Here is a 27,229-nt window from a genome sequence, read left to right as displayed (position 1 = left end):
TTTTAGTCAGTTCTGTGTTTTAAGTTCTAAGCTTATGGGATGATTGTCAGAATTTGATGATCTGTCAATCTGTATTCATTTCTATCTTTGACTTTACTTTTCATCCTCATTTTAAGAGATTTCGTTTGAATCTGCATTGTTTAGGTTATTGGAGATGTCAATAGTCCCTTTACCCCCAGCGTATTGCTTGGTTCAGCCTAGGCAAGGCCTTTGGAATTCCTTGAAAATGATAGTTTTGTTATTAATTTATCATATTTCTAATAAGAACTGGTCCAGACTATGATCTTAGGCTATTTTCTATTATTATATAAATGTATATATTTAAATTATTTTTTATTTAATTCACTTTCTCCTTTAGCTTGTTTATCAAATTAATCATATGCTGGCACTTGACACTTCATATATGTTTTTAAACTTTACATTTCTTTATAAGTATATTATATCTTACATATCTACTTATAATTTTATCTTATTATAAGTACATTTAAAGTTATTGACTTATTCAATTTGAACATGTATTCTTCAATGAATATTTTAATTTTAAGGTTTATATTAAAATATACTGATCTGCCTACATTTATGTCACTTTACTAATAATCCTTCGTAATAGTGTCACAAAACATGGAATACGTTCTTTTGGGAATTTGTCCTTTGAAGAAAAAAGGACTATTATAGGAGTCATTGTAGTTCCAAATAGGAATATCATGAACTGTTCAAATACTGAATTTTCTGAATCTCTTCTTTTAAATCATAGAGCTTTTCTTGCAAGGTTTTTAAATTAATACCTGCCCTTCTCATTTAATACTCTTATGACCTTGGTCTAACCATGGTCCTATTCTGAAAAAAAAAAAAAAAAAAGAAGTTCAGTTAAACTATAGATATTATTGACTGCAGTATGAGGGTTTATTTTCTTATTATAATAGTTTAGTTTCTTTTTTTTTTAATATTTATTTTTTAATTTTCGGCAGACACAACATCTTTATTTGTATGTGGTGCTGAGGATCGAACCCAGGCCGCACGCATGGCAGGCGAGCACGCTACTGCTTGAGCCACATCCCCAGCCCTAGTTTCTTATTATTTATAATTCACATTGAAAATACCTAGTCCTCACAATCATTTTTGTGATAGTTTTCTTCCCTGCCTTCCTTCTTGTCATTGTGAAGTAAGGTGCCTTTCTATTTAGGTAGCAGATCTCTCGAAATTTTATAAATCAAAACATCTTTTTTTTTTTCACTAAAACAGATTTGATGGCTTTTTAAAGAATTTATTGATATAAAGGAGGGGTTCCTATCTGATGGAGTCATTAATAATTTGATTTAAAAGTTGATGCTGGGGCTGGGATTGTGGCCCAGTGGTAGTGCACCTGCCTAGGATGGGTGAGGCTCTGGGTTCGATCCTCAGCATCACATAAAAACAAGTCAACAACAAATAAATAAAGGTTAAATTAAAAAAAAAAAAAAAAGCTGATGCTGGACTCCAGCACTAAAGTAGATTAATTTGGCTTACTAATCACATGCAAGTGATTGAATTAAAATTTTTTGAACAATATCTAAGGAATGTGGAACCCTGGTTTGTTGCCTTTTCTGGTTTACATATGATTTTATTAAAGATGATTTAATGATCCAGCAGTTTTCATCCTTTCAGAGTAAAATCATCAAGATCAAGTTACCATTGTTTAACTGTATTAAATTTATGAGTTGGAATGACTGCATACAGATTCTAATAGTAACCATGAAAAAATGTTTCATATCACTTAAATTTTTTTTTAGGTCAGTATCTTTCTCCCCAGTTTTAGCCAAATTGAATGTGTGGGCTAAAAACCATTGTTTTTTTTTTTGAAATTGCTCTAATTTTATACTCAGATTTAATTCGTGTACACATTAACCAACAAATAATTTGCATTTATTTTGGAAATATTTTGCTCAAGATTATTTTGAAATCAATACTGCTTTCATATTATTTTATGATTATGCTATCAATTTGTATGTTTAGTGATTCCGTATTTCTTAAGTAATTTCTGAGAAGTATTCATTTCAAAGATTTAAATTTTCTACAGGTCTTTTGTATATTATTGAAACACAGAAAGTTCTTGACCTCAGAATTAACTTGAAGGCTTCATACATTATTGTACCACAAGATGGAATTTTTACTCCTACATCTAATCTACTACTTTTGGATCTTGGTCATCTAAAGGTACATAATAATAATATTTAATTCATGATATGGCATTTAGGGTATTATGAATCTTGTTTTTAAGGCCGTTTGATTGGCTTACTGATTTTTAGATTTGTGGTAGATACTAGTATTCGAGAAATCTTCCTTTCTGGTAAAGGAAGTGCAGTGTCATTTAATTAGGTGTTTCCGCCCTCCTTCTAAAAGAAAAATAACCAATTGAACTCTTAGGGGCAGGAGTAAACTGAAAAATTATATTTGTAGAATTTGAGTTGTACTTGAAATGTTTATTTCCTTTTCTGTTCAATCTTTACTTGATTAATTAAAGTAAAATAGAGGGAATTCTGGAGATAATCAAATATATCTTTATATATTTAAGTATATAGTTTTGTGACATTTGGTAATTCACTTAACCTGTTACCCAAAATTCATTACATTTCAAAGTTAATAATTTTTGACTGTTTATTTCACATGAGATATACAAAATAGAAGAAAAACTGTTTATATGTGTGTGTTTATGTTTAAATATGTACACACACAGATATCTATCTATATCTATTTATTTATTCATCAGTGAGTGAAAGAATAAGATCTTTGAGTGATTCCTGGAATGTTAAGTGAAAAGAATCCTTTGTCAAGAAAAGGGAGAATACAGTATAACATCTTTGGAGTCACATAAATGGCAAAGTTGGGTCTTAAATTTCACCATCCTAATATTAAATCCTAGACTCTAATTGCTATAAAACTATCTAAATATCTGTCTTTGTACAATGGAAACGTTTTATAAGCTAAATTTATCTCTGGGTTGATCTGGCTCTCAGTGAGGAGTCTTATCAGATTTTAAGTATTTGTAGATGTATTATTTCTAGTACTGTCTTGGTTTTCCTCTTTTAATATAAGTAATGGGAAATATAACTTAACATGTAAAAATTTACCTTATGTCCTGTCCTTCTTATTATATATCTTACGAATAATGACTTTTCTAATAGCATTACAATATGTGTCTGCATGTGAGTTTCTTTTCCTATTAAATTTTTACATTATAGGTCTGAAAGATAAAAACTTTATACTTATATTTTGAAATATTTTGCATACTCTAAACTTTTAAAATTAACTTCAAGGTGGCAAGTAAAATTCGTTCGGAATTACCAGATGTGAAACAAGGTGGGCCCAACCTTGAAGAAATCATGCAAAGAGCTTATGATTCCTTTGATATTAACCTTACAAGCATACAACTACTTTATAGTAGAGTAGGTAAGTATAAAATGTATTATTGATTGATTTTGCTGAAAGTAATTTAATTAGGTTTTTAGATACTTTGTCTAAAGACATTCTTCATAATTTTTGAATTAGAAGTAATAGTATATATTGTCTAAAGGTGTTCAGGGCAGCCTCCAGCAACAAATGTCATTAGTGCCAAGATTGAGAAATCCTGATCCATATCAGAATTTCTAACCTTGGACCAAAGATTGGCACATATTGCTAATGATATGTGTACATATTTTTTATGTACACATATTTACTTTTTAAATTTTAAATTTATTTTTCTTGCAGTATTGGGGATTGAGCCCAGAGTTTTGCAAATGGTAGTCTAGAACTCTACCACTGAGACTCACTCTTAACCCTGTTGATGATATTTGTGTTCACAGTTGGATAACCAGAAGAGGCAAAGAGGTTTCTCAAAGCTAGAGGCAACTAATCTAGAGTCTCTGATAGCCTAGACTATAGATAGCCAAACAAAGCCTGAGGAGGTTCACTCTCTTGGGCATCTGTATCCCAATCATTGTGGTATACAGTCATGCATCAGTGGTCAAGTTCATTTTTTAGATGAAGACAACTAGAAGTTTATTTGACAACAAAGTCAAAAGTCTATAAATGCTTTTTCAGAGAATAAATTATGGCATTTGGTATGTTTGAATGGACATTTTGGTCACAGGTTTTTAAAGTCTGTGAGCCATACTTAATATTTAAGATACTAAAATGGTTAAAATTTTAAAAATCCATTATTACTGTGAAGATTATTGAAATTCTTTTTGATTAATTGTTCTCAAATAATTGAATCCCTTTTTTTGAATACTTTTTTGGATATGGTGTTAACTTTACAATTAAGTTATTGTCATAGAATCCCTTGAAAAATTCTGAAATATATGCTTCTAAATATCACATTTTTATCTATCTCAATACTGGTGGTAGAATTTTAAAAATTATAATAAAGCCCATTTTACTACTTATCTCCATGAGTGTAACATTTCCTTGGCTGGTTTTTCAAGATAAGAAGTTCATCTGACTTAAAGAGTAATTAGGTGCAAATGAGGTAGTTTGTGTGAAAATGCATTGAGATCACATTCATCTTATTTTTTTTTGTGTGTGTAGGGCTGGGAATTGAATGTTGAATCTTAGGAATGCTAGACAAATATTCCACCTTCAAACTACACCCCTAGCCCTAAATAAAATTTTAAAGTTATTTCTTTCTGATTATAAATGTCTACTTTAGAAAATCTGGATGATTCAGAAAACAAAAAGAACCATCCTTTGTCTTATTGCTTAGACATGAGCTCTGTTGGTACTTTTAGTGTTTTCTTTTTAAATATTTATTCTTAAGCTTTAGGTGGATACAATATATTTAGTTTACATTTATGTGGTGCTGAGGATTGAACCAGGTACCTTGTGCACGCTAGGCGAGCACTCTACCACTGAGCCAAAACTCTAGCCCCTCTTTTAGTGTTTTTTACAACATATGTGTCCACGAATGTATTGGATATGCTGTGTAATGTTAATGTGTGTAGGTATTTGTGATTTTTAAGGCAGCTTTATATAGTTTTTAAAATCCAAATAATTCTTTTACTTTACCAATAATTTTTGGTCACTGGAATTTATGATTTTTATTGGCTGTGTTGTGTTCTAAGGCTATTCTGTAAGTTATTTAATTGTTCCCTTACTGAAAATTAAGGCTGTAACACTGCAGTGAGCATAGCTTGAGGGTCATGTTTGTAGACCTGGGTATGAATTTCAGATTTATTATTAGCCCCTTGACTTTAGGAAATTTTGTAAGCTCTGAGCCTCAGTTTTATAAAATGGGATAATTTTAAACTGTGAGAATTAAAGTTTATATGTTACCTACAACATTGCTAGTTATAAATCTTGAGTAAATGGTAACATTTATTAGTTACTATTAAATAAATTTACTGTCTTTTCCATTATGGCCTTACACCCATGTAATTCTGGGGGTACAATATCTGGCTTTATGGTGATTGTCAATGAATATATAGTAGATTTGCTTTAAACTTCTGCTTTTTAAAAATAATAAGTATATTTTTTCTAGTAGAACCTAAAAGAGAGTCTTGTGAAGAAAAAAAAGAAAGCAAAAAAGTGATAAAAGGGAAAAGAATTTGCCTGTTGATTGTGTATACCTCAGAATGGTATGGGATATTTTCTCATGCAGTGTGTGAATATAAGATATTGGATTTGCTTTTGTAATGTTAATGTATGGAGGTATTTGTGATTTTTTAGGAATTTAATTATTCCCTTATTGAAAATTAAAGCTTGTAACATTGTAGTGAGCATAGCTAGAGGGTCATGTTTGTAGAATTGGATATGAATTTCAGATTTATTACTAGCCAATTGACTTTAGAAAATTTATAAGTTCTGTGCCTCAGCTTTATAAAATGGGATAATTGTAAACCATGGGGAGAATTAAAGTTTATATATTACCTATGGTAATTTTAGGTTTACTATGTTATTCAAATTATTTGAAGATTAAATATGAACTGTATTCTGTAATTAGGTGATAATTGGAAAGAAGCACGAAAACTCAATGTATCTACACAGCATATTTTGGTGCCCATGCACTTCAATGTGGAACTCTCTAAGGCCATGGTTTTCATGGATATAAAGATGCCCAAGTATGTATGAACAGTTTTATGCACTGTGGAATTTCTCAGTGTTTCTTTAGTTAAGGAAATACCATTTTTATTGATTCTTTGGTGTGTGTGTGTGATAAAATAAATGGTTAAACTATTTTTAAGTGGATAGCTTACTTTTGTTGGTAAGCCTTAAGTTCCTTCATATGATTGTACCACCATTACCTACCATCTATCTCTAGAACTTTATCATTTTCCAGACTGAAAGTAAATACCCATTAAATAATAATGCCCCATTCTGCTCTTTCCTGACCTCAGTACCTGACAACTGACATTCTATTTTGTCTTATGAATTTGGCTATAAGTGAAGTCATCAAATATTTTACCTTTTTTATCTGGATTACTTAAGTTAGTATAAAGGGTTCAAATTTCATTCATGAAGTGTATGGCCAATAGAGTTGTAGTCCTCTACTTTTTTATTGATCTGGCTTATTGTCTGATTGTTCTGTCCATTATTGAAAATGGGATTTTGAAGTCTCCTAATATTATTAGAGAGCTGTCTATTTCTCCCTGTTAATTCTATCAATGTTTGATTATATATTTTTGAGCTCTGACGACTGGTATATATATTTTATAATTGTTATATCTTTTTGTTGACATGACTCCCAAATTTCATTATATAAATGTCCCTGTTTGTCCTTTGTTTGACTTGTAATCTGTTTTGATTTATTACAACTAATCTTTTTTTCATTGGATGATTATTTGTATGGAATGTCTTTTGCATTCTTTCACTTTTGACCTGTTTTTTCTGGACCTAGAGTCTCTTATACATAGCATACAGATGGATCTTATTGTTTTATTCATTCTGTCAACTTTATATCTTTTGTGAAGTTGAGAAAATTTATATGTAAAGTAAATACTGATAGGGGATCATTTACTTTTGTTGGTAAGCCCTTTGTTATATCTTATAGCTTGTTTTCTTTCTCATTTCCTGTATTATTGCCTTTATGTTTAGTTGATATTTGTTGTGAAATGTTTTAATCCCACCTCATTTCTAATTTTTGTATGTTTTATAGATACTTTCTTTGAGGTTACCATGGAGATGGCATATAATATCCTAAAGTTATTACAATCTGTCTAAAATTTATATCAATTTAATTTCAGTTGTATGAAAAAAAAAGTTTCCACTTCCATCCCCTTCAGTTTGTTATTGATGGCACAATTTAAAATGTTATGTACTCTGTACCCATTAGCATAGATTTATAGTTATTTTTATGCAATTGTCTTTTAAATCCTATAGAATATTATAAAATTTGAATTATAAACTAAAATTATAATAATATTTATGTTTGTTCATGTATTCATCTTTACTGTGATCTTTATAATTTATTGTTAACTGAAGCTTGAGCCCAAGACTCAAAGTAGAAAAGTCTGTTGAACTAGACCAGATCATTTAGCTAGTTTTTTTCTTAAATAGTTTTATATTATAATAGGCTATTTCATCTCTTCTTCATATCAGCATCATTTTTCTTTTTTTGCATGTATTCTTCCTTGGCCAGAACTATTTTAAAATTTTATCAAAGACTCATCTAACAACCTACTAAACAGTTTCAGAATAATTGTTACTAGTAAGTTAGCAAAAGAATGCTCAAATGTTTGTGCTTTATTAAGTATAGGAAGAATACAGGGGATTCGGGTTATCCTGATCTTTTCCATATGGTATGTGGTGCGGACCTTGTTTTTACTTAAAAGGGGAGACCTAAGAGACTCATCCCCTCCTCTCACCATTTTTTCCTACTTCTTTCTTTTTTTTTTTTTTTTTGCTTACTTTTAGTCCTCTTTTGGGATTCGAGATACCATCTACTCCAAGAAGCATTCTCTGACCATTCTCAAACTTTTTTTTTTTTTTGACTTTTAACTTACAGTGCCTCTTTTTGTTAGTAGACATTGTCCAGAGTCCTAAATCTTGTTCTTCTAGGCTTCCTTCTCTTATATAAATCAAAGTGTGTTTAACTTGAGGTACAGGAATACCTGGAATTTTGGTTAAGTGAGAGAAGGAAAGACAGCCATTCCATATGTTCTCTTGCTTTTCATATTTCAGCTTTAGGTATGATTTGATTTTAGAGGTAAGGCTTAAATTCTTTCATTACTTCCCAGATGTCCCCCTGTCTATTTATTTGTAAAAATTTTCAGTCTGTGATAAAGAGAAAATATGTATATAATTTCCTTTTGTCAGCGTAAGAATTTAAATTGATTTTTTTCCAGAATAGTTTACTTTTGTTTTTTTCTTGGTAAATCCTGGATATTATAGGGTACCAGAAAAAAAAGGAGGAGATTGAAGGAAGAAAAGGGAAACTTATCTTGCTTTGGACTTGCTCTGTCAGTATATGATTAAGAGAGAATATATCCTTGATATAGGGAATGGATTAACATAATAGGATTAAAAATAGCTGATTAAAATATCAAACATAATCACAGTCCCAAAATACCAATGATTTAAAAAGGTGAAATGTGAGAAGTTATTTGGGTTTTATTTGTAAGCTCTTGAGTAACATTGAATGATATGATTATTATGTAAAATCCTGACACTCTACAAATGTCAGCAACCTTTCTTTGAAGTTTGAACTAGATAAATTTTAAGGTACGTAAAAGGAACCCTGTTATTTGGTAGGTAGAACTTTGGCACCTAGCATTGAACCCAGTGCCTCACACGTGAGAGACAAGGGCCCTACCACTGAGCTGCTGCCCCAGTCCTATAAATTTATTTTTTTGTGGTGCTGAGGCTTGAACCTAGTGCCTCACAGGTGCTAGGCAAGCATTGCATCATTGAGTCATAACCTCAGCCTCACATCTAGCATCTTGAGATTGTACAAATTGAATATTTTAAGAAAGCAAAGACTTTAGATGCATCAGTTTGACTGATCCATAATATGTAACTAAGTTTTACTAGGATGAATGGAATTGATTTTATATATATATATGCTACTGAAGTCAAAGAAATCTTTTACATTTTTGAAGAAACTCAAGATATATATTTCAGAAAGAAACTTTAGCAGTCACTATGCATAATTCACAAAGGTAAGTTTTAGAGAAAAATACAGGGATCAAAATTGTGCATGAAAACTTTCCCTTGAGGTCTGTCTCTTTTTAAATTCTATGTCTTGTATCTGTAAGCAAAGTACACTGCCTAGGCCATTAAAAGCCTAATAAGATTCTCAACTCTGGTTTTGAGTCGTGGTTTTAGATATCTGATCTCATTGATGTGTTATTTGAACTTGCTGTAGTTTCTTCATAGGAACCATATGGGAACTTACAATCAATAGGGAATAAAAATAGTTTATATACCTCATAAATTGAGGCCTACTTATGATAATACATACAAAACACTTCCTTAAATATCTGTCACATAATAAACATGTGATAAATAGAAATTGCCATCTATACTTCCTAAATAGTAGAGAGGAAATAAATAGTAGAGAGGAAAACATTATTTCATTTATTTTCTCTCTACTATTTACTTAATAAATTTTTATTTACTAAGTAAATAGTACATTTTTATTTACTTAGTAAATAGTAGAGAGGAAATAAGTGAAATAATGTTAGGAAATAAGTTATCCCATCTAATGAGATCAGTTAATAAGCTAAGACAGAAATTAGTGATTTGTAGTGCTTAAAATCACATTTCATTATATTTGTATAATTTGAGGAATATATTCTTCTTTTTAATTAGTGTACTTAAATCAGAATGAAAGATCCTCTATAATCATTGTTATCTTTTTAAAACAGATTCAAGGTTTCTGGAGAGTTACCTCTTGTTTCTTTACGAATCTCTGATAAAAAACTGCAAGGGATTATGGAATTGGTGGAAAGCATTCCAAAACCTATATTTACAACTGATGTGTCTGCCCCTGTCAAATCAATTCAGGTAATGTTTTCAGAATTAACAAAAGATTGAATGAAAAAGAAAGCTCACTAATAGTATTTGAAACTACTATAGGAATTTCAGATAAACTATTTACATTTCATTTGGAAAATAGACATTTTAAAATGTTGATGAAATGGTAAAAAGTACAAATAGTTAAGGAAGTTATAAAATCTATTTGTCCTCACTTTGGTAGCCTCCAATCCTTCTCCCTAATGGTAATACTATTAATCCCTGTTTGTCTAGTTTTTCAGAAAGTGTTCATGGCATATCCTAGTGTGCAAACACATACAAACACGTTTGTGTAATCTTATATTCACACAATTTAAATAAATGTGATCATTATTCTTATTGTTACCGTTATTATTATATATTTTACATACCTTAAGAGATATTTTCATGTTAGCACCTTTTTCATGGTCATATAATATTGAATTATATAGATAAGCCATCTTTTACACAATATGTTCAGTTTTGGTGGATATTCATTTGTATTGTTATGTGTATTTACAATTTTGGAAAGTGCTGCCTTGAACTTTCTTATATATATATTTGGTTATACTTTTATCCATAGGATGAATTCCTACAAGTGGGATTTTTTAGTAAAATAGTGTGTGAATTTTAAATTTTGATGAATTTTGCCAAATTTCCTTTCTAAATTGACTTTTAATTTATGATACTGCTAACAGTGAATGATGAATGTCTTTTTCTTTGCTTGCATTAATCTTGAATATCAGCAATCATTAACATTTTTTTCTAAGTGAAAAAGTGTTCTTTTGTTTTGATTTTCATTTCCTTATTAGTAAGATAGAACATATTTCCTAAGTTTAACTGACTTTGAATTTCTTTCTGGAAACACTGACTCATGTTTTGTGTACATTTTTTATTAGACTGTAGTTTGTCACTCAAAATTACTTTTCCATTTTGTTGTTTGTTTTTTGTGACACAGATACATTTTTTAAACCATATAAAACATATCTGTTTTTCCCTGTATATACTTCTGTCAATGCAGTGCTAGGGATTGAACCCAGGGCCTTGTGCATGCTGAGCCACATCCCCAGTCCTCCTTTTTTAAAAAAAATATAGTCAAAATTAGTAGGTTTTTATTTCCCTTTATGATTTCTGGGTTTCGTATTACATATGTTTTCTCATTCCAAGGTAATTTTAGGAAGAAAATATCCAATCATATTTTTCCTTGATAATTTCTTCAGAGGGCGTATGTTTGGACAAGTGGGGCTATCTCCTTCGGAATATGAGTGAGTGAGGCTGCTGTAACCAGGACCCATGGGACAAGGCTGTGTTTAGGCTTTCCTTATTAAATATGATAAAATAAGGTTTTTCTTTTAGTCATTCTTTTACTAGATTGAGAAATTATTCTTCCTAGTTGGTTGAACATTTATTTGGATAGATATTGCAATGACTTTTCTTTATCTGTTGAGATGATCATATAGTTTGCTTCCTTGGTCTGTTAATATAACAAATTATGTTGATTATTAAACTAGATTTGCATTCTCAATATGAATCTGGTCTTTTCATATTTGTAGTATCCATTCTATGTATTTGGCACTTTGTTTGCAAATACAGGTTGAGTGACCTTTATCTGAGATATTTCAAATTTTGAAGCTTTTTGGATTTTGGAATATTCTCATATAGACTTTCCAATTGAGCATACCTAATCTAGACATTCCAAATTCACAATGCTCCAAAATCTGAAACTTTGAGCATCTTGTCAGACTGTAAAGAGTTTTGGATTTCAGACCATTTTCAGATTTAGGATTTTCAGAATAGGGATTTTCAACTGTATGTATTAATCTCTTATCCCATATGCTTGGGACCATGAATATTTTGAATTTCAGATTTTTTAATTTATTTTGGAATATCTTCATGGACATAATAAGATATCTTTGTGACAGCACCCAAGTCTGAACATTTTTGTTTTACACACACAGGTTGAAGGTAATTTAGTACCATATTTTTAGTGTGCCTTTGATTTGACTGTGTCACATCATATGAGGTCAGCTGTGGAATTTTCCAGTAGTGGTATCATATCTTTAGTAAAAAAATTTTAGATTTTGAAGCATTTTAGATTTCAGATTAGGAATGGTCAACCTGTAGTAGAGGATTTTTATAATTATGTTCACAAGGAATATTGATTTATACTTTTTATTTGTAATACCTCATATAATGTCAGAGTAATGCTATTCTCATAAAAAGGGATAGGAAATGTTTCTTCCTCCTGTTTTTTTTAGGGGAGAGTTTGTGTAGAATTTGCCAGTGAAGGCATCTATCTGTGCATGAACTTTCTTTCTTGCAACATTTAAAAAACTGTCTATTTACTTAATACAGAACTGTTTATGACATCAGTTTTTTTCTGGTATGAACTTTAGAAGATTTTTATCCAGGAAGATACTTGTCCATTTCATCCAAGTTGTTGAATATATGAACATAATATTGTTCCTAACATTGTTTTTTCTCTTTTTAATGATTTTTCTATCTGAAGTGTTAGCTCATTTTTCATTATCTTGGAATTTATAGTTTCTTTTTGTTTTCTATCAATTCAATAAGTGGTTTGTTAGTTTTGTTTAATCTTTTTAAAGGCCCAGCTTTGGTTCTTTGTTTTATTATTTTAAATTTCATTTATTTCTGATCTTTTATGATAAAAACCCATTCTTAGATTTTGGGCTTACTTACAAAACAGATAACTGCATGGATTTGGTTTTTTGGCTGTAGATTCCTGACCTCTCCACTCTAATGTGATGTATCTTGGAGAATATTTCATTTGTACTTGAGAAGAAAGTGTATTACTGTTGTTGCTGGTTGAAGATTTTTGTAATGATAGTACAATTTAAATGGATAGTATTTAGGCCTGTGTATTGATTAGAAATCGTCATTTACTGCAGAAGAATATTGAATTTGTAATTGTAGATTTGTCTATTATTCATTTCTGTAGGTTTTACTTAGTGTATTTTGAAGTCATTTTGTGGGGTACATATAAGTTTGGGATTGATTTTCTAACTTGATATGCCTCTCATGTCCTAGTGATATTCCTAGATTGATTTCTTCTTTTTAGTTATTATTCAAGTTTTCTTTCCTTTGCTTTAAAAAAGGAAAGGAAGTAAAATTCCTTTTATTACTTGACTTTTTGCAGTTGAAAAGAAATTAACACCAAGTCATCTGTGGATGAATTTTCTTTCTTGCAGTATTTGAAGTTAACATTATTCAACCATATAAAGGAATGAGGTATTGATAAACACTCTAAGACAGATAAAACTTCAAAAGTTTATGTTTGCTGAAGAGCGATGTTATATTTCAACATAACATTAAATTTACAATTTTAAAGTGTTAAATTTAGTGACATTTCATATACTCATATATTGCACAATATGTTCCAAAACAGTCTCATCATCCCAAAAGAAGATCCAGTTATTCCCTATTCACTCCCCCACAAATCAGTGAGCTCATACCATATGTGGACTTTATGTTTGACTTTTTTCACTTAGCATAATCTCTCTGAAATTTATCTTATCTTATAGTGTTTATCAATCCTTTATTGCTTTAAATGGTTGAATAAAGGTAGAGTTCGGTTGTTTACCAATTCATCATCCATTAATGGATATTTGGGTTAACTTATACTTTTTGACAATTGTATATAGTGCTGCTGTGAACTTTTGATTCCCTATTTTGAGGGTGTGTGTGTGTGTGTATATATATACACATACACATATATATTATATATAATACATAAAATGACATATATATATATATAAATGACTGAAATTGCTGGGTGATATTTTTAAAAATTAATTTATCTACTTGTTCTAATTAATTATACATGACAGCAGAATGCATTTCGATTCAGAATATACAAATGGAGCACAATTTTTCATTTCTCTGGTTGTAGACAAAGTAGAGTCACACCATTTGTATTATCATACATTACCTAGGATAATGATATCCATCTTTTCTACCCCCGTGCCTCTTCTTACCCTCCCTCCCCTTTTCCCAATCCAAGGTTCCTCCATTCCTCCCATGCTCCCCCACCCTCCACCCCCATTATGGATCAGCATCTACTTATCAAGAAAACATTCAGCCTTTGGTTTTTTGGGATTGGCTTATTTCACTTAGCTTAATATTCTCCAGCTCCATCTATTTACTTGCAAATGCCTTGATTTTATTATCTTTTAATGCTGAGTGATATTCCATTGTGTATATATACCACAGTTTCTTTATCCATTCATTTATTGAAGGATATCTAGGTTGGTTCCACAATTTAGCTATTATGAATTGTGCTGCTATAAATATTGATGTGGCTGTGTCACTTGTATTATTCTGTTTTTAAGTCCTTTGGGTATAAACCGTGGAGTGAGTGGGATATCTTGGTCAAATGATAGTTCCATTTCATGTTTTCTGAGGAATATCCATACTGCTTTTCAGATTGGTTGCACCAGTTTGCAGTCTCACTGGCAATGTAAGAGTGTGCCTTTTCCCCCACATCTTTGCCAACACTACTTGTTTCTCATATTCTTAAAAACTGGCTGGGTCATATTTTTACTTGTGTTCTTTTACAACAAGGCGAGGCTACCTGCATGGTGCTCCACAAATTTTTCCAAGTTAAATTTGTAGGAAAATATGTTGTATTCAAAGCCACATTTGCAAGAATGTAGAAGAAACTTTGTTTCAAAAATTTCATCTTTGAGAGGCTCTGGGGTGAGGAAAGCTTGTAAAAGAAAAGAGACAGCAAAATGGGACAAAAGGCTGGAAATACACATATGCATATTTAATTGACCTGAGCTTAGAGGGGCTGGGGCAGGGGACAGTCTTCATTCTTAGCTTCCTTGGCAACTCTCAGGCTGAGGTGGGCAGCCCTTCACCCTTTACTCTCAGCATGAAGAAGTTTTCCTTAAGTTTAAAGGAGCCCTCCAGTATCAGTCTGTTTTAGTATGATAATTCTGTGTCAAAATTTTGGAGAAGTCACAAAGTTGCTTTCTTATAGCAGCTGTACATTTTTGTATTCCTTCAGTTATTCCAACAGCTTTACACTTTCACATATTCTCAGGTATTCCAGCAATATTCAGGGGTTCCAGTTTTCTTAACATCCTCACCAACACTTGTTTTCTGTTTTTTTTTTTTTAATTACTTAATTAATTTAATTGGGGCTCTGAATTGCATTCTACTAATTACTAATAATGTTGAGATTCTTTTTGTTTCTTAGCTACTAATTTATTTTATATTTAGGGGAAGTATTTATTCAATCTTTTATTTTTGAATTGGGATGTTTTTGTTGTTGGCTTCTTTGTAGATGAATAATGGACTCTTGTCAGTTATGTGACTTGCTAACATTTTCACCATTTTATAAGTTTTCCTATTTGCTGAACAAAAGAAAAATTTTTCTTTTGTTGTTTGTGCATATGGTGTCATCGATGAGAATGCACTGTCAAATCCAAAATTATGAAGATCTGTCTTCAAAGAATTTTATGCATTTAACTTTTACGTTGTTGATCCATTCTGAGTTAATATTTGTATGTGGTGGGAAGTAGGATTCCAACTTCATGCATTTCGTGAGGAAATCCAGTTGTCTTGGGGCCATTATTTGAAGAAACTCTTCTTCTTTGAATAGACTTGGCATCGTTGATAAAGATCAATGTACCATGCTTTTATATATTTACTTTTGGGTTTGAGGGTATTAGTTTCATGGGTATTTGCCTAGCATATGTGCTGTGATCCTAGATTTAATCCCTAGCATAGGGAGGGATAAAGATTTGTTTTTGGACAATAAGTTCTGTTTCATTGTTCAGTTTGGTATCTTTAATGTCAGCACCTCATCATTTTGATTACTGTAGCTTTAAGTTTTTTTTTTTTCTTTTGACATGGTGGTGGACATTGAATCTTGAACTTTCTACATGCTTTACCACTGAGATATATCCTAAGCACGTACTGTACCACCAAACTATGTCCTCAGACCTGTAATAAGTTTAATATTGGTATTTGTAAGTCATTCAGTTTTGTTCTTTATAAAAGTTTTTTTTTTTTTTTCGTTATTTAGGTCTCTTGCAATTTTATGATTTTGAGGACTGTTTTTTTTTTAATTTCTGTGATAAAATGACATTACAATTATGAAAAAGGTTGTATTGAATCTGAAAATCACTGTGAATAATGCTGCTATGTTAAAATATTAAGACTTCCAATCCATGAATGCAGAATGCCTTGCCATTTTACTCAAATCTTTGCTTTCTTTGAGCAATATATTGTTTTGTTTTTATTTACAAGTTTTTCACTTCCTTGGTTATGTTCCTAGATATTTTACTCTTTTGCTGTTGTAAATGGAATCATTTTTTTTAATTTCCATTTTGAGTTGTGATGTATCTCAACACAGCTGATTTTGTACGTGAATCTCATACCCTTTGGAAAAAAACTTTCAACTTGGTTGAGATCTTTCTTTCTAGTAGTTAGTGTGTAATTCTGTGGGGTTTTTGATGTGTAGAATCATAGCCTCTGCAAATAGTAGTAGTTTTACTTCTACCCTGTAAGTTTGAATTGCCTTTATTCTTTTTTTTTTTTTTTTTTTTTTTTTTGGATAATTGCTTTGTCTAAAACTCCAGAACAGAGCTGGGATTGTGGCTCAGCGGTAGAAGCTCGCCTAGCATGGGTGAGATCCCGGTTCAATTCTTAGCACCACATAAAAATAAAGGCATAGTGTTGTGTCCATCTACACCTAAAAAATAAATATTAAAAAAAATAAAACTCCAGAACAGTATTGAATAGCAATTAGGAAAGGGAGCATCCTTATCTTTTGTCTCAACTTAGGAGCAAAGCTTTGTCTTTTATCAGAGTATCCTGTTACCTGTGATGTCTTCACAAATGCCTTTTATCATGTTGAGGAAATTCTCTTCTACTTTTCTGGGTGTACTTTTAACCATAAAGTATCATGAATTTCTAAAATTCTTATTTTCTTTCAGTTAAGGTAATCATGTTTTTTTTTCTTCTATTAATGTGTTATTTTAAAATAATTCCTTTGTTATATTGAATCATTTGCTTTCCTAGGGTAAATTCCTCAGTAATGTTATATAGTGTTTATAACAGGCAGTTGGATTCAATTACTTGTATTTTTGTGAAGATTTTATATCTTTATTTGTAAGGTATAGTGTATTTATTTTATATCTGGCTTTGTTGTTAGGCCTTGTAGAATAAGTTAGGATCACTGAAGAGTTTGAGGAGGAAGCTTTTAATTCTTCATTAGGAATTTCTACATTTCATCCAGAGTTTAGTTTTTTATAGTATACTTTTTGCAATTATTTTATTTTGGGAAATCTGGTAGCAATGACATGAATTTTATTTCAAGTATTTACATGTTTTCATTTTTCATAGCATTTTCTTGATTTATTTAAAAAACCCAAAACTTCATTTTGTTGATCATTATTTTTCTGTTCAGTATTTCTTTTATCCTTTATTACTGTTTCCTTTCCTTTATTAGCTTTTTAATGTTCTAGCTCTTTGAGGATTTGGACAAAGGTACTGATGAGGGAGGTCTTTTATCTGGTGTTTATTTGGGGGGGGCGAGTGCCAGGGATTGAATTCATGGCACTTGGACCCTGAGCCACATCTCCAGCCCTATTTTTGTATTAGATCTTTGTATTAGTCTTACTGAGTTGCTTAGCACCTCACTCTTGCTGAAACTGGCTTTGAACCTGTGATCCTCCTGCGTCAGCCTCCCGAGCTGCTGGGATTGCTGGCGTGTACTACCATACCTGGTATATCTGTATTAATATATACATTTATAGCAATTAATTTCCTGCTGATCATTGTTTTCACTACATCCCATAACTTCTCATAAGTTATTTTTCTATCATCTCAAAATACTTTAAATTCCTTTTTTTCCCCAGTTTAGCAGTTTCTTTCTTTTATTAATTTTTTTCACACTAACACTTTTTATTTGTCAAGACTCAAGCTGAAAACAATTTCAGAAAATCATGTTTCCACTTTTTTCTTTATTTGTTCTTTTTAGTTATACATGACATTACAATGTAGTTTGACTTATATATAAATGGAATATGATTTCCTATTATTGTGCTTATACATGATATAGAGACACACTTGTTGTGGATTCATATATGAACATAGGAAAGTTATGTCCATTTCATTCTACTTTCTTTCCATTCCCTCCTGTCTAATCCAGTGAACCCCCCACTCCTTCCTCTCACTCGATTATTGTGAGTCAGTATCACCATATCAGAGAGAACATTTGGCCTTTGGTTTGGGGGAATTGCCTTATTTTGCATTATAGTTTCTAGTTCCATCGATTTACCAGCAAATGTGACATAATTTCATTCTTCTTTATGGCTGAAAATGTTCCATTGTGAGACACACACACACACACACACATACATACGTATGTGTGTGTGCATATATTTTCTTTATCCATACATCTGTTGAAGGGCACCTAGGTTGGTTCCATAGCTTAACTATTGTGAATTGAGTTGCTATAAAAAATGATGTGGCAACACAAGTATAGTATGCTGATTTTAAAACCTTTGGGTATATGCCCAGGAATAGAATAACTGGGTCAAGTGGTGGTTCCATTCCAAGTTTTCTGAGGAAGCTCCGTACTGCTTTCCAGAATGGTTGCACCAGTTTGCAGCTCCACCAGCAATGTATGAGTGTATCTTTTCCCCCACATCCATACCAACATTTAATGTTTCTTATATTCTTGATGATTACCATTCTGACTGGAGTGAATTGAAATCTCAGTGTAGTTTTAATTGATATTTCTCTAACTGCTAGTGATGTTGAGCATTTTTTTCAGGGTGGATTAATAAACAAGACCCAACTATATGTTGTTTGTAAAATTCTCACCTTACAAAGACAGGAATAGACTGGAACAAATGGATGCAATTGATGTACCATGTGAATGGAACCTGAAAACAGGAATAACTACTCGTATATCTTCAAAAGCAGAATTTAATCCAAAATGAATCAGAAGAGACAAAGAAGGTTATATGTTACTGATAAAGGGAACAATCCAAGGGGAAGGTATAGCAATATTAATGTTTATGACCCAAATGTTTATATGCCTAATTGCATAAACAGACACTCCTTGAATTAAGGCCTGAGAAAGATACTAGTACAATACTGGTATACCTGTATTACCAATAGGTAAGTTGTCTGAACATAAGTTGTCTGAATATAAACTCAGTATAGACTCTTTGGACCTGAAAAATATAAATCAAGTGAACTTAACAAATGTCTATAGAATATTTCATCCAATAACAGCTGAGTATACATTCTTCTCAGCAGCTCATGGAACCTTTTCCAAAAGAGACCATAAATTTGACCACAAAGTAATTCTTAGTAAATACAAAAAAAAATCTGATATAATTGCATCTTATCAGATCATAGTGGAATGAAATTAGAAGTCAACACCAAAATACCCTACAGAACTGTATAAACACATGGAGATAAATAATAATACACTTTTGAATGATGAATGGGTGATAGAAGAAATCGGGAGAAACTTAAAAATTCTTAGAATCAAATGAGGTTAGTGATATAACATAGCAGAAAACTTAATGATGCGTTTCCAGGTCTGTGAAAAAGAACAAACTCAATTCCAAAACCAGTGGAAGGAAGAATAATTAAGATCAGAGCCAAAATTTAATGAAATTGAGAATAAAAACAATACAAAGGATCACTGAAATAGTTTCTTCTTTGAAAAGATGAACAAAATTGATAAGCCCTTAGCCTAACTACCAAAAGAAAGAGATGACATAAATTAATTAAATCAGAGATACAAAAGGAGAACTCTCCACAGACATCACATAAATCCAGAGGATCATTAAGGAGTATTTTTGAAAACTTACACATTAGTAAATTGGAAAACTTAGAAGAAATGGATGATACATTTTTAGAAACTTAAGACTTGCCAAGATCAAATTAAGAGTGCATGAAAAACCTAAACAGATCAGTAACTAGCAATGAGATAGAAGCAGAAATAAATTCTTTCCAACAGAGAAAAGCCAAGGACCGGATGGATTTTCAGATGAATTCTATCAGATCTTTAAAGAAGAGCTAAGGCCAATGTTCCTCACTTTATTCCATGAAATTAATTTGAATGTAACAATTCCAAATTTATTCTATGAAGCCAGTATGACTCATACCAAAACCAGATAAACACCAAGAAGGCTAACAATAAACTAATATCCCTGGTGAACTTAGATGCAAAAATCCTTAGCAAAGTATTAGTAAATCATGTTCAACAACATATTAAGAAGATTGTACATCATGATCAACTTGCTTTTATCCTAAGGATGTAAGGATTTTTAACATATGCAAATTAATAAATGTAATTCATCACATAAATAGAATTAAGGACAGAATTCACTTAGATCTCTCACTAGATGAAGAGAAAGCCTTCAACAAAATTCAGCACTTGATAAAAACACTTTTACTAGGGATGGAAGGAACCTATCTCAACATCAAAAAGGCTATATACGAAAAACCCAAAGCAACATCTTAATGAATAGTGAAAAACTGAAAGCATTTTCTTTAAATCTGTAATAAGCAAGGATACCTCGTCTTACCACTCCTACTTAATATAGTACTAGAAATTCTACCAAAGAGATTAGGCAGGAGAGGGCAATAAAAGGGATAAAAATGGGAAAGAAGCCAAATTACCACAGTTTGCAGATGATATGATCCTATATTTAGAAGATCCATTGAAAGACTGATAGAGCTCAAAAATTCAGCGATATTATTAAATCAATTTAGAAAAATCAATAGCTTCACAGGCATGTGGTGCACACCTGTAATCCCAGAGGCTCTGGAGGTGGAGGAAAGAGGATTGTGAGCCAAAAGCCAGCCTAAGCAATGTAGCGAGGCCCTAAGTACCTCAGTGAGACCCTGTCTCTGAATAAAATATAAAAAGAGCTGGGGGATTGGAGTTGTAGCTCAGTGGTAGAGTGCTTGCCTAGTTCGTGTGAGGTCCTGGGTTCAATCCTCAGCATCACATAAAAAGGTAAATGAACAAAATAAAGGTATTGTGTACATTTACAAGTAAACATCTAAAATGAAAAAAGTTTGGGGTGGGGGGAGCCTGGGGATGTGGCTCAGTGCTTATGTGTCCCTGGGTTCAATCTCTGGTTCCAAAAAGAAAAAGAAAAGATAGTATATGTCTGGAACAGTGGTGATGAGTTGAGCAGTGCTCATTTACAGTTAAAGTCCTTCTTAAAAGAATCATAGTCCATTTAAATATTGGAAGGCAAAGGCTGACTTGTTTGCTATAAATAGTTCAATTCATAATTATTACAATTTTTCATACCATTTTTATAGCAGTGTAATAACTGCAGCAGTTCCAAAATGATACTATAGAAAGAAAACATTTGCAAACATATGTTATTTTTAAAGTTCATTATTTGTAGGCAAAGATATTAAGACCATTGTTTTCATTAAAATCAATGACAATGAAAAAAAAAAGGAAAAGAAAAATCAGTAGCTTTCCTGTGTACCAATATTGAGTCTGCTGAGAAAGAAATTAGGAAAATAGTCCAATTCACAAAAACTCCAAAAAATATAAAATATCTAAGAATAAATGTAACCAAAAAACTGCATGGTTGTTGGATAAAACAGATAGTATATTCACACCATTTGTGTTTCCCCAAAACAGGCCAGTGACAGAGAATAAAAGAGACACATTCATTCAGAGTCATCTGCTTCTTTGATAAAGGATGTGAAAACATACATTGGAGAAAAGGTAGCTGGTTATCTATATTTAGAAAACTGAGACTAGAGCACTATCTCACCCTGCACAAAAATCAACTCTAAAGGAATCAAATACCTAGGAATGAGACCAGAGCCATGCAATTCCTAGAAGAAAACATGGGTCAACACTTTAACATATGATAGGCACAGGCAATGACTTTCTCAGTAGGATCTCAGAAAGTAATGCCAAGAGTTAATAAATGGAATAGCATAAAATAAAAAAGCTTCTGAGCAGCAAAGGAAACAATAAAGAATGTGAAGAGAACACAAGGCCCTGGGTTCAATCCCCAGCACCACAAAGAAAAAAGAAAAAGAAAGAATGTGAAGAAAGAGCCAATACAATGGAAGAAAAGTATTTGCTAGCTCCTCTTCTGTCAGAGAATTAATATCTAGAATACAGAAAGAGCTAAAAAAATTACCATCAAAAACCAAGATAACCCAACTAATAAATAGGCAAATGAACTAAATGTACACTTCTCAAAAGAAGAAATATAAGGGGATGGGGTTGTGGCCCAGTGGTAGTGCACTCACCTAGCATGGGTGAGGTACTGGGTTCGATCCTTAGCACCACATAAAAATAAATAAATAAACGCATTGTATCCCTCTATGACCAAAACATATTAAGAAGAAGAAGAAGAAATACAAGAGCCAGTAAATATATGGAAAAATATTTATTAATTAGCAATTAGGAAAATGCAAAAACAAAATTACCCTGAGATTTCATCTTGCTTCAGTCAGAGTGGCAGCCATCAAGAATGCAATCAGTAATAAATGCTAAATGGGCCAAGAAACTGAACAGACATGTTAAAAATGATCAATATCTCTAGTAATTAGAGAAATGCAAATCAAAACTACTCTTAAGATATCATCTCACTCTAGTCAAATTGGCAGCTATTAAGAACACAAACAACAATAAGGCACACTCATACATTGCTGGTGGGACTGCAAAATGGTGCAGCCAATATGAAAAGCAGTATAGAGATTCCTTGGAAGACTGGGAATGGAACCACCATTTGACCCAGCTGTCCCACTCCTCTGTCTATACCCAAAGGACTTAAAAACAGAATGCTACAGGGACATAGCCACACCAATGTTTATAGCAGCACAATAGCTAAACTGTGGAACCAACTTAGATGCCCTTCAGTAGATGAACGGATAAAGAAAATGTGGCATATATGCACAGTGGAATATTACTCAGCAGTAAAAGAGAATAAAATCATGGCATTTGCAGGTAAATGGATAGAGCTGCAGAATATCATGCTAAGTGAAGTTAGCTAATCCCAAAAAAAACAAATGCTGAATGTTTTCTCTGATATAAGGAGGCTGATTCCTAGTGGCGTTGTGGAGAGGAGCAAGGGAATATTAGATGAACTCTAGATAGGGCAGAAGGGTGGAGGGGAGGAGAGGGGGCATGAGGGTTGGAATGACGGTGGAATGAGATAGTTATCATTATCCTAAGTACATGTATGAAAACACGAATGGTGTGAATATACTTTGTACACAACCAGAGAGATGAAAAATTGTACTCTGTATGTGTAATATGAACTGTAATGCATTCTGCTGTCATATGTAAAGAATTAGAATAAAATTTTAAAAAATAAAATTATAAATGCTGAAGAGGCTATGGAGAAAAAGGAACACTTACATTGTTGGTGGGTTTGTATACAAGTATTATCCACTATGCAAATCAGTATGGGGGTTCCTCACAAGACTAGAATGGAACCACAGTAAGATCCAACTATACCATTCCTCAGTATTTATCTTAAAGAATTAAAGTTATCATACTATAGGGATACATGCATACTTATAGCAGTACAGTTCACAATAAACAAATTGTGGAACCAGCCCATGTGTTCATCAACAGATGAATGAATAAAGAACATGTGGTATGCATACACAATGGACTTTTTTATTCACCCATAAAGAAGAATAAAAACAAATAATTTGCAGGAAAATGGATGGAACTTGAGAACATTATGATAAGTGAAATAAATCAAACTTAGAAATTGAAGAGTCCCATGTGAAAGGTAGAGAGGGAAATGGAAAAGAAAGGTCATGGTGGGGTCTTATGAAAATTGAAAGAGCAGTAAAGTAGAGGAAAGGAACCAGAGGAAGGGAACTAGGGGAAGGGAACCATAGGAAGGGAGGAGGTAGAGGAAAGTGGAAATGGGAATGATATTGGCCAAATTATATTGTGATATTTTGTGCATATACAATATGTAATAATAAAACCCATCATCATGTACAACTATAATGCACCAATTAAAAATATGAAAAAATAAACTCTGTCTCACACAGCTTATAGTTAGATCATATGTTTAATCCATTCTGTCACTCTATGCTTTTGATTTAATAGTTTTGTCCATTGACATTTAAAGTCATTACTGACAGGACTTCAAAGCTTTTTTTTTTTTTTGGTGCCAGAGATTGAACCCAGGGGTGCTTAACCACTAAGCCACATCCTCAGCCCTAGTTTTGTATTTTATTTAGAGACAGGGTCTCACTGAGTTGCTGAGGGCCTCCTGAGTTGCTGAGGCTGGCTTTGAACTTGCTATTCTCCTGTCTCAAGTCTTCCAAGTCGCTGGGATTACAGGTGTGTACCACCACACCCAGCTTGCTATTTGTTTTCTGTAGGTTTTGTTAGTTTTTTGTTTCTCATGTTCTTTGTTTCTACCTCTTTTGTGTTTATCTGCTCTTTGTAATGAATCATTTTGATTCCTTTCTCATTACCTTTGTGTGTATACTTTTAGATACTTTCTTTATGGTTTCTAGGTGAATTGTATTTCACTTCCAGAGTTTATAATATTATATTTTATATTGATACCAACAACCTCAATATCATACAAAAACACTATATCCTGATACCTATTCCCTAATTATTAATGTGTTGTCACAAATTATATCTTTATGTTTTGGATGTGCAAGAGCATAGGGTCATAATTATTTTTTATTCTTATTTCCCACAAATCTGGGAAATTAAAAGTGCAATTGCTAAGTAAGAGTACAATAATTCTTTATATGTTTGCCTATGCATTTACCTCTACTGGAGATCTTTATTTCTTTTTAAGGTTGAGTACTATCTAGTAGTCTGATGATATAGAATAAGATGAACTCAGTTCCTTTCATACTTTCATTTAACAACACATTTCTGATGTCAGATGTAGGGAATTTCCCTTTGTCCCCCCACCGCCCCCAAGGAAGCAGTATGGCATCAGTGGATACTAGACATCCATCTTCAAATTTATTTCTGTTCTTATATATATTCTGCCTGTGGATAATGTCAGATCACTGCCCAAGAATCTGTCATTCCAGTTCAAATATAAATTGAAAGCCCCAGGTGTGTGTGTGTGTTTGATTTAGTGCATTTTGACATATTCATAAATGCATATAATATAGTTTTCTCCATTTCAATTCCCAGTACTTCCTCTTTCCCTCCGTCCTCCTGGTCCCTTTCCTCTACTCTATTAGGCTTCCTTTATTTATTTATGTATGTATGTTTTTATGGATGCATTATAAGTATATAAAAATTTAAATGCATTATATTATATTCATCATGCACATAGCGTGTTTTGTAAGCTTCATTTTTCATTTCTTCCTCTCCTCCACCCTTTTTCTCCCAGGTCCCCTGCTTCTCTACCGATCTCTTCTATTTTCACAAACTCTTCCATTTTTATTCCTTTTTTCCACTCTAGCTTGTGAAGCAGGAGAGAACACTGGACCCTTCAGTTTGAGTCCGGCTTATTTCTCTTAGCCTGATGTTTGCCAGTTCTTTCCATTTATCAACAAATGTACACATTTTTTTAAGTTGTAAATATCTTTGTAATGAATCATTTTTATTCTTTCTCATTACCTTTGTGTATATACTTTTTTATACACAATGTATTTATATATTTGTTTTTATATGGTACTGAGGATCTAACCCAGTGCCTCACTCTGCAAGACAGTCTCTCTCTTCCACTGAGCCACAGCTCTACCCTGAATGTACAAACTTTTGAAGGAAATTATAAGTGCTACTATACTGAACATGACAAATGTTAAGAAAAGCAAAACAGCTTATTGCTGATACGGAAAAGTTTTAGTTGTCAGAGTTGTCAGGATAGAATCTCAAACTATCCACAGTGTTCCTTTAAATCAAAGACTAATCCAGAGCAAGGCCATGACTGTTCTGTTAAGGCTGAGAGGTGAAAAAGCTACAGTAGAAAAGTTTGAAGCTTGCAGAGGTTGATTGATGAAGTGTAAGGAGAGAAACTATCTCCATAACAAAAGTACAAGGTGAGTCAGCGAGTGCTAATATAGATGCTATAGCAAGTTATCCAGAAGATCATGCTTTTAATTGATGAAGGTGTCTATATTACAAAACAAGCTGTTTGTTATATACAAAATGGCTTTATATTAGAAGACATTATGTAGGACTTCCATAGCTATAGAGAAGAAATTAGGGCCTGCCTTCTAGGTTTCAAAGGATGGGCCTATTCTCTATTTAGGGATAATGTAGTTTGTGAAAGTGGAAGCTAGTGCATATTTACCATTCCTATAACCCTAGGCTTTTAAGAAAATGCTGAATCTATTTTTCCTGAGCTCTGTAAATGTTACAGTAAAGTCCACTGCAGAATCGTTGTTTACAACACAGTGGTAGGAATTCAGTCTAACCTGACTGCAACAAGTCAAAACTGCTTTGATTGCCCCTGAGTCTTTGCCTGACAGTTGATGTTAGCTTGAGATAAATTGTTTACATTCTGACTTAGAGGAAAGCCACTCTCATCCTGACCATTCAGTATATAAACTTACTCCCTTTGACTAAAGTTGGAGAGATGCACCAACCTTGCTGCACTCTTGACTTTTTTCAGTAAGTCCCCAATAAATTGCATTCTGTCTGATCTTGATTCTGTCTGCCTCCTTCTTCAGTCTTATAGAACTTTATGGTCAGTTCTTTTACACTGGATTTTCCCCAAACAATATTTGAGCAGACATTTGACAACTACTACTTAAAAAAAAAGATTATATTCAAAATGTTACTGCTCATTGAGAATATACATGGTCACCCACAATCTCTGACAGAAAGATAAAACAAAATTTATGTTTTTATGCCTGCTAATTAATACAGTGCCCACTTGGCTCCAATAAGAAATACATTTTGTAAGGCTGAAACTTCTATAGATAGCTGTTCCTCTGATGGATCAGGACAAAGTAAAGTGAAACCTTCCTGAAAGGATTCACCGTTGTAAGTGCCATTAAGTATATTTTTGACTCATAGAAGAAGTCAAAATATCAACATTTCCAGGAGTATGGGAGAAATCATTTTTAACTCTCATGGATGACTTGAAAGGATTCAAGACTTCAATGAATGTAATAACTGCAGATGTCATAAAATGGCAAAATAACTAGAATTAGAAGTAGAGCCCGAAGTTGTAACTGAATTACTGCAGTCCAATGATAAGACTTTAACAGATGAGCAAGGAAAGTGAATTCTTGTCTTGAATTCACTTCTGGTGAAAATGCAGTTAATGTAGTTGAAAAATGATAG

At 32.4% G+C, this 27,229-nt stretch overlaps 1 protein-coding gene across 1 annotated transcript in view; it reads left to right on the top strand.

Moving 5' to 3' along the window:
- Positions 1–27,229, top strand: part of Vps13a (vacuolar protein sorting 13 homolog A) — a gene marked incomplete at its 3' end in the record, with an annotated part of 156,256 nt that overhangs the window by 63,116 nt on the left and 65,911 nt on the right. Inside the window, 4 exon segments of the mRNA XM_046459403.2 lie at positions 2,057–2,193; positions 3,294–3,426; positions 5,957–6,074; positions 9,819–9,957. Coding sequence (XP_046315359.1) covers positions 2,057–2,193; positions 3,294–3,426; positions 5,957–6,074; positions 9,819–9,957 — 527 coding nt within the window.

This window comes from Marmota monax, unplaced genomic scaffold, assembly GCF_021218885.2.
Source record: "Marmota monax isolate L192 unplaced genomic scaffold, Marmota_monax_Labrador192_F-V1.1 WCK01_AAM20220418_F8-fsc00059, whole genome shotgun sequence".
NCBI classification, from domain to species: domain Eukaryota; kingdom Metazoa; phylum Chordata; class Mammalia; order Rodentia; family Sciuridae; genus Marmota; species Marmota monax.
This window is presented reverse-complemented; position numbering and strand designations above follow the sequence as displayed.